The sequence below is a fragment of the Arachis hypogaea genome, chromosome 12 (genome assembly GCF_003086295.3).
Source record: "Arachis hypogaea cultivar Tifrunner chromosome 12, arahy.Tifrunner.gnm2.J5K5, whole genome shotgun sequence".
NCBI lineage: Eukaryota > Viridiplantae > Streptophyta > Magnoliopsida > Fabales > Fabaceae > Arachis > Arachis hypogaea.
The window spans coordinates 88,262,490-88,271,558 of NC_092047.1; the positions used below are offsets into that span (position 1 = coordinate 88,262,490).

At 30.7% G+C, this 9,069-nt stretch overlaps 1 protein-coding gene across 1 annotated transcript; it reads left to right on the forward strand.

Moving 5' to 3' along the window:
- The first annotated feature begins 4,266 nt into the window (after nt 1–4,266).
- LOC112727663 (3,9-dihydroxypterocarpan 6A-monooxygenase) lies at nt 4,267–8,029 on the forward strand. Its single transcript, XM_025777519.3, has 2 exons — nt 4,267–5,531; nt 7,289–8,029. The coding sequence occupies exons 1-2, from the start codon at nt 4,584–4,586 to the stop codon at nt 7,907–7,909; spliced, it is 1,569 nt and encodes a 522-aa protein (XP_025633304.1). The 5' UTR covers nt 4,267–4,583; the 3' UTR covers nt 7,910–8,029.
- The last annotated feature ends 1,040 nt before the right edge of the window (nt 8,030–9,069 follow it).

Genomic DNA, 9,069 nt, shown 5'->3' on the forward strand with positions numbered 1-9,069 from the left:
TTTGATAAATGCTACTGATGAAAATATCAAATGCTTTCATACTTGGATAATCTTCATGTGTATAGTTTGGCCTAAAGTATGGCAGCAAGCATTTTATATTCTCGTTGCCCCCACATCATAAATAATATAAATTAAAATGTAGGAGTTATATTATATATAATATAATATTGCTTGTAGGAATTGTTGACTTTGATTTCAATTGTAAATTTTAATCAACCATGCATGATAAATAATTAAGTGATTTACCGTTGATGTTTTTACCTTGTTTTGTAGCTAAACATGTGCTCCAAAGAAAAAGTTTATTGAATTAGAATGTTACTAATATCTAGCACTAAGAAGTGGTACTGCAAATATTGTCACTAGTGAACATGAAGAAAAACAAATCACACAAGGAAAACTAAAGGAACATGCTTATATATATCTTGTCATGAGAGCATTACTTCAGAACTTACAGATTGCTCTAGATTAGTGTCTTTTTAGCCATGTCGAGCACGGATTTCTCTAGATTAGTGTCTCCAAGATGGCCAGTCCTTTTTAGCCATGTCGAGCACGGATTTCTCTAGATTAGTGTCTCCAAGATGGCCAGTCCTTTTTAGCCATGTCGAGCACAGTGCGACAGCAAGACCGGCATTCAGATATTGGTGCTCACCTTCAAGACCAAGTCTTAAACCATTTAGCAAACTCGGATCTAATGGGTTTACAACTTGAAGGGGTACCTGCAGTTACATATATCCTGTTTTTCAGATACTCATGGATAAATGGAAAATCACATGAAGATGAAAGCACAACGTGATCAAAGGAAGAATGTATATGATAAGATATGCATAACTCCTTTCTAAAACAATGCAAATATTGATAATGATGATCTTGATATAGCCTCAACAAAGTAAATTAATGAACTTGCACATGTTCAATTGCTGTTAAACTCGTCACATTGACACAAGATATTTCACTCTTAATACAGAACGAACACATCTTAATACAGAACGAACACATGGAACATTGTATCATGTTACTTGATTTTTGATGTGCCAATGTTGTTATATGATTATGCCTACTGATGAGTTATTTAGATTCTTTTCAGGAAGCTAAGAACAAAACAGCCTCATGAAAGAACACAATTACATTCAATTGAGAAGCCTTCTCCTCAAGCACACGCATTGCTTCGTCAGGCTGAGGCACCGTAAAAGCTGATATTTGATCCTGCAGTGAGAAAAATAGAAAATATAGATTACAATTGATGGATTTAGAAAGAAAGGACAGATAGAGAATTCAAAAGGCATTCATATTCAAAACTAAGAGAAAATATTTTAATCTAAACATACCTTAAATATACCCGCCTTCTCACCAGCAATTTCTCCAAGAGTATTCCCTGTTAACAGAATCCAATAGAAATAAACTGAATGAACAGTATCATTGGCATTGCAACATCATGTTAGATATATGCTGACAATTCATGAATTTTATAAGATATTATCAAGAATACAAAGATTGAAAACTAACCAAGAATCTCCATGTGGTCATACTCTAAGGAAGTTATACCACAAACAATAGGTTCTTGAATTTGAATAAGATCAAACACCTTGTCTGCACGAACACAATATTGAGCACATATGTCTACCTAATTATCCACTAAGACTAACTAACAAACATTTGATGTGCATGTTAGCTCAAACCAACAAATAAGTAAACCATCGAACACTTGATGTGCACAGCGAAATTCATAGAGGGGAGGGAAGAAGAAAAGGAAAAACGCACGAGTGTTTCTCTGAATTCTTGTTGTGCGATCTTGCGCTCTTGGGCCCTAATTTGCACAGCTTCAACCTTAAGCTTCTTGCGTTCCTCATTGGCAACTCTAAGGGCTTCTATGCGAGCTTCATCCTTCCGCTGCTTCTCGATCTGAGGCAGCTCCATTTCGTAGATGTACTGCTTGCGAACCTCCTTCACCAGCTTCCGAAGAAGGTATTGAAATCCAGGAACTTGTGCTTCTGGCGGTGGTTGTTGTGGTGCGAGGTAGTGACGAACGACCGACAATGGCAGCGGAGGCGATGGTGGAGGAGGAGGAACGGAAGAGAGCGTGTCGAAGAACTTTGGAGGGGATGAGTGTGGAGATGCGGTATCGTGATTGAAATGAGGAGCTCGTGGCGGTGACAATCCTTATTTTAATATTTTTTGACGGAATATTTTAAATTACAGATAGATTTTTTGTTCGTAATAATTTAATAAAATACAGCATTTTATCTTGCGCTCCTCATTGGCAACTCTAAGGGCTTCTCTGTGAGCTTCGTCCTTGCGCTGCTTCTCGAGTGAAGCAGCTCCATTTCGTGGATGTACTGTTTATGAACCTCCTTCACCAGCTTCTGAGGAAGGTATTGGAATCCAGGAACTTGTGGTTCTGGCGGTGGTTGTTGTGGTGTGAGGTAGTGGCGAACGACTGACAATGGCAGCGAAGGCGACGACGGAGGGAGAGGAATGGAAGAGAGCGTGACGGAGAACTTTGGAGGAGATGAGTGTGGAGACGCAGTATCGTAATTGAAATGAGGAGCTCGTGGCGGTGACAATCTTTATTTTAATATTTTTTGATGGAATAATTTAAATTACAGACAGATTTTCTGTCCGTACTAATTTAATAAAATACAACATTTTATTTATTTAAATACAGACGGATTATTTTGTCGATAATTATTTTTCAAAAAAAAATTAATTTTTTCGACAAAATTATTGACAGATTTTTTTCTGTCTGTAATTCATGTTAATTCATTTTTCTTTGTTTCTGACAAAAATTTTCTCACAAAATCTGTCTGTATTTTCGTGGGATGAAATCTGTCGGAGTAATAAGTAGTTTTCTAGTAGTGTTATCTATTACTAATATGAATAAATTGTTAAAATAGTATTCAAAAATTCACATTATAGACAACAAAAGCTCTTAAAAGATATTAACGACAAATAAACTCTCCAAAAATTAAAAAATGAGACAAAAGAACTAAATATTAAATATATATTCTAAAAATAGTCTTTAGAGATAATATTTTGATGCAAAATTTTGCAATTATTATTAGGAAAATGAGATCTTTTATCTTTAAAACTTAGTAATTTTATGTCAAGTGAATTTTTTTAAAAAAATTTTTAGTGTGAATAACCACATTTTTTTTTGAAAAATAAAAAAATCTAGAGATCAAATTTTGCTTCAAATTTTTTGTGCATCTTCTAAATATTTATTTAAATGTTACCACAAAAATTCGGATCAAACGGATAAGTCATTTGCTTAATATGAAAGTTTACTTGTAAAAAATATAATATTCATTAATTATTTTTGTTGTATTTTCAAATCATTAAGAAACTGCTTTGTCGATAACATCTTTTAAAGACATTTATGCTAGCGACAGAATCTTTTCAGTACTGAATTGGTAATTAATCCAATTGACGATAATTAAACTCTTTATTATTTTTTTTTTCACTATAAGAGTTGCCTATCTTAACCATTTTTTTTAAGAGTAAAATAAATAAGTCTCTAAAAATTTTTATTTCGGACATATTAATTCTAAAAAAAATATTAATAAAGTCTTTTATAATAGAAGATAGAAAATCATTAACACATTATTTTTGAATAAACTACTATAATTAAGATAAAAAATTTTAATTTAAATAAAATTTATTTATATTTATTATTATAAAAAAATTTATTAGTATTTTTTTTAAAAGATTAATTTATTCGAAGTTAAATTTTAGAGACGAATTTAGGGCTTTCCACTTTTTTTTTTTTAATTACTATATAACTAGATTGGGTCTTGTGTCACATCAACGTTTAGACAAGTCGCTCGGGCATTCATTTATCTTCACACGTTAAAAGAAAATCTCAGTGACATTATCCCAAGTAGGGGTGTAAGTTACCGAACCAAACCGAAATTTATCGCAAAACCGAACCGAAATTTACAACAACCGAATAAAAACCGAAAAAAATCGGTTTTTTTGGTTTTTTTCCGATGTAAACCGATCGGTTCGGTTCGGTTTTCGGTTGGCTCGGTAAAAACCGAACCGAACCGAACCGAACCGCATAAGTGGTTTAGTAATACATTGAATGGAAATTTTAGACTTAATAAATGTGTTTGTTTTATGTTTAGTTGTTGGAATGAGTTGAAATTGTGTTGAATTTGAATGTAATATAATATTATTTCAGTTTATTGATTGTTTTGAACATCATTTTACTAAAATTAATTTTTTATTAGTTAAAATTTAAAAACCGAAAAAACCGACCGAACCAAACCGCTTTTGGTTCGGTTCGGTTCGGTTCGGTTGTTGCGCAGATAGCAAACCGATTGGTTGGTATTATGTAAAAACCGAATAGAACGGTTCGGTTGGTTTTTGGTCCAAAACCGAACCAAACCGAACCGATAACACCCCTAATCCCAAGTAAGAGCATCCTTTGTTTCTATTGGATTTTATTGCATACAGTCTAGTCTTCGTTTCTATTTCCATGTAGTTACTTTCATGATATAATAATATAAATCCTCGTCTTTTTTCTCATCATCATAACATATCAAACTCGTCCTCACATTTTCTTCCATTCCAAGAGAGCTTCATCTATGGCCTTTGCTTTTGATTTCCAAGGTTACATCCAACTTTTCCTCATCTGGCTTATCTCCACCATTATTGTTCGAGTCATTCTCACAAGAAACCGCAAGAAAAACGGTCACCAAAACTTACTACCAAGTCCACCATCACTACCTATCATCGGACACCTTCACTTAATCTCTTCATTACCACACCAAAGCTTCCATAGCCTCTCATCCCGGTATGGATCCATCATGCAAATCTACCTCGGCTCACTCCCTTGTGTGGTGGTCACCACCCCGGAAATCGCGAAAGAGTTCCTCAAAACACACGAAACTACCTTCATCAATCGTTTCAAAAGCTCTGCCGTTCATTACTTGTCTTACGGCTCAAAGGGTTTCTTGTTTGCGCCTTATGGAAGCTTCTGGAAGTTCATGAAGAAGCTCTGCATGTCAGAGCTTCTCGGTCAACGAACACTCGACCAGCTTCTCCTTTTGAGAAAGCAGGAGACTCTGAGATTCCTCAGAGTCTTACAGAAAAAGGGAGAAGCTGGCGAGGCCATGGATGTTGGTGACCAGCTTTTGTCTCTCACCAACAGCGTAATTTCGAGAATGACCATGAGCGTGACTTGTTGCGAGGAAGGTGGGAACGGTGATGATGCAGAAGTTATGAGGAAGATGGTGAAAGACACTGCTGAGCTTGCTGGAAAGTTTAATGTTTCGGATTTTATTTGGTTGTTCAAGAATTGGGACTTGCAAGGGATGAATAAGAGGCTTAAGGGGATTTTGGAGAGGTTTGATTCGATGATAGAGAGGGTAATAAGGGAGCATGAATTGGCAAGGAAAAAAAGGAAAGAAGAAGGAGAAAGTGATGAAGGTGGAAGAGTGAGGGACTTGCTTGATATTTTGCTGGAAATATATGAAGATAAGAGGAATGACGAGATAGAATTGAGCAGAGAAAATATCAAAGCTTTCATATTGGTAAGTAAGCATGTTTTATTATATACAATTATATTATATTAGGTGAATATTAAAATTAAGTCATTAATATAAATATATATTAAAATATAAAATATATAATAAAATAAGTTAAATAATATATATATTTATATATATAGTAATTAATTTTAGTATATAAATAATATTTTTTTATTATATATTATGACTTCCATTAACAATTATTTTCATTTACATATAGCTTTCATCTAGAGTTTCATTTTGATATAATTTCTTTTCTTTTTTCTAAAAACTGAGGTGTATAAAGTTTAAGGTGACCAAAAGATAATATAGTATTTTGTTGATATATTTTTAACAAATAAGCTAAGTTAATTAGTATAATGAGAAATAATATTTAATATAAAAAAGTGTATATTTAATTATAAACTTATAGTAAAAAAGGAAAAACATACATAAAAATTTAATACAGATAACATTTCTTTGTAGTTAAAATCTGCAAAAATAATTGTAGATTATTCTAAACTATTAATAACGACCATAAAAATACTTACGTGATCTTTTTTCAATCACTAAATATAAAAAATAGAAAAAATAAAAATCATGAATTAATTAATTTAGTTTGGGAAAAGTTTTTGAAAAAATACTTTCGAAAACAACAAATGCTTCATCTTATGTTTACTTGATTAAAAAGATCATTTACATTTGTTTGTGCTTGTACTTGTAACTTTATATTTGTATCTATTTAGATTCAAAAATGTTATTTAATTTATACACTAAAGTTAGTTATTAAAATTAACTATTATGTATTTGTGTATAAATGTACATATGTATTATTTAATTTATTTTTAATGTATATTTTATATTCTAATATGTATTTTATATTAGTAATTGATTTTGATTATTAATTTTAATAATTTATGTATTCTAAAAATGGTTTTATTAAATATTATTATTGTTATTTATGTTTATTAAAAATTATTTTTAATTTAATTTACTAAATATATATGTTATATTTTTTAAAAAAATTATCCTTCAGAAATCAATTTTAATAAGCTACTTTACTTTCAAAAAGAAAAAACTTTAGCAAATCGATTCTTAGAATCGGCCCTTGAAAACAAAACGATTGGTAAACTCTTGTCTTGAAGTGATACTAGCAATTTAGTACGCAATAATTGCCACTATATTGAATTGTCTTTTTATTATTATTATTGATAAAACAAATTTATTCACACACGCAAAATGGTTCAAACAAAAACTACGTCATGTAACTCAGACTATTTATGGAGGAGAGCACCACTCCATTATATGATGTAAAAGGTAGGGAATATATAAATGGTTAATTATAAAACTATAAACAAAAACGGTACATACAAACAAAAACTACATCATGTATGAAGAAGAAACCACTTAAAGTTTTTCATTTTCAACGAAAGAAAATGACATAGATAATGAGGAAGGTCGTTTATATATATTATTAATGGTTAAAATAGAAAAAAATTATTATTTATATACTAAAATTAAATTAACTATTAATATATTTATGTATAAATATATATATCGTTTAATTTATTTTTAATATATATTTATATTCTAATATATATTTCATACTAATAACTGATTTTAATAGCTGATTTTAACATATATTTAATATAACTAAAAAAAATATACATCTAACATGATTGAAATAGAATATATTCCTATCATAAAAAACCTCATATAGAAGTAGATAATTATCTTATACATAAATTTTACTTTATACATAGTATGTGGCGTATATGCAGGACTTATTCATGGCAGGAACAGATACCTCAGCTATCACCATTGAATGGGCTTTTGCTGAGTTAATCAACAACCCACATGTAATGAAAAAAGCAAGACAAGAGATTGATTCAGTAACAAGAAGAAACAGAATAATAGAAGAATCAGATCTTCCAAACCTTCCTTACTTGCGAGCCATAGTTAAAGAAACACTAAGGCTTCATCCTGCGGCACCACTTTTAGGGAGACAATCAACTGAAATCTCTAATGTTTGCGGCTATGAAATTCCATCAAAGTCCTTATTGTTTATTAACCTGTGGTCTATGGGTAGGGACCCTAAGATTTGGGAGAACCCTCTTGAGTTTAGGCCAGAGAGTTTCATTGAAGAAGGACAATTGGATGTGAGGGGACAATATTTTCAACTAATGCCCTTTGGAACTGGAAGAAGAGTGTGCCCTGGAGCTTCACTAGCGCTTCAAATTGTGCCTAGTAATCTTGCTGCCATGATTCAGTGTTTTGAATGGAAGGTTGATGGGATTGTTAGTATGGAAGAGAAACCTGGCATGACAGTTCCAAGAGCTCATCCTTTAATTTGTGTCCCTGTGCCTCGCTTTAGTGTCCTTCCTTCTATTCATTCTGTGTAGATGATTATTGTGCTTAGTGGCAAAATAAGAATTTGGAAAATAGTTTTTTTTTTTTAATTATAATTAGAACATGTTATTATGAAATCATGGCAATAATCAATAAATCAATTTGCATAATCACCATCATGTTAGAAGAACCAAGAAACATCTTAGTTGCCAAGTTTAAAATTCAAAATATAATTTCGATAAGACGATAATGATCAAATGATAACTCATGATATTTTTTACAAAACCTTAAAAAATTTAAGAATGTTACAAGTTGCTTACAATATATTAAAGGTATTTAGAATGTAGGAATTAAATATAAGTTACAAAATTTGACTAAGTCAATAATAGTGACTAGATATATATTATACTCATGAGTCATTAAGTTTATTAAAAATAATTGGTGTAATAAGTTGAATTTTCTATAAATTTTATTACCTCTATTATAACTCATGCTTAGTTGATCATAATCAATAATAATCTTTTTTAGGAATTAAGTATATCTTTATATTTTCTTTATATAAGGATTTGAAATCCACGTACTTTAATTATTTCTTCAAATGAATGAAAAAATATATTAAATTATTAGAAATTCTCTTATTTTTTATAAGTGTGTTAGTAAATAAGAAATAAAAAATATGATTATGTTATTTTTGTGAATGAGTAACGTTGAGGCCAATTCAATAATGGATATATACTTTCATGAATCGATCAGTGCACGAGTATGAGAAAAGTGTACTTGAAAGACACTTTGCTTTCTTTGTTGTATATGTAGGAGAACACCACAAAGACTTTCCATCACTTCACATAAAGCTTGGATCACCTATTCGATGGCTCATGTGCCAATACCCTGAGATGCATGAGAATTTATAAGGATAAATACATCCGTACTAATACCAAATTTCGTTATGCCTTGAAAAATCGGTTTGTAAAATAATTTTATATAGGAAAAATTTTGTAACAAAAAAGTTTCGGTCATAATTAGTCAAAATTTTTCATAATATATTTTATTTATATTATTTAATAATAGTTTTATTTTTTAGTCCACTCTCTTATCATTTCACTTATCATATTTTTATCAACTCTACTTATTAATAATATTTATTGTAATATCATATCCCTTACTATTAGGCATTCTTGTAATCAATACTTAATATTTCCTTTTATAATTTGAT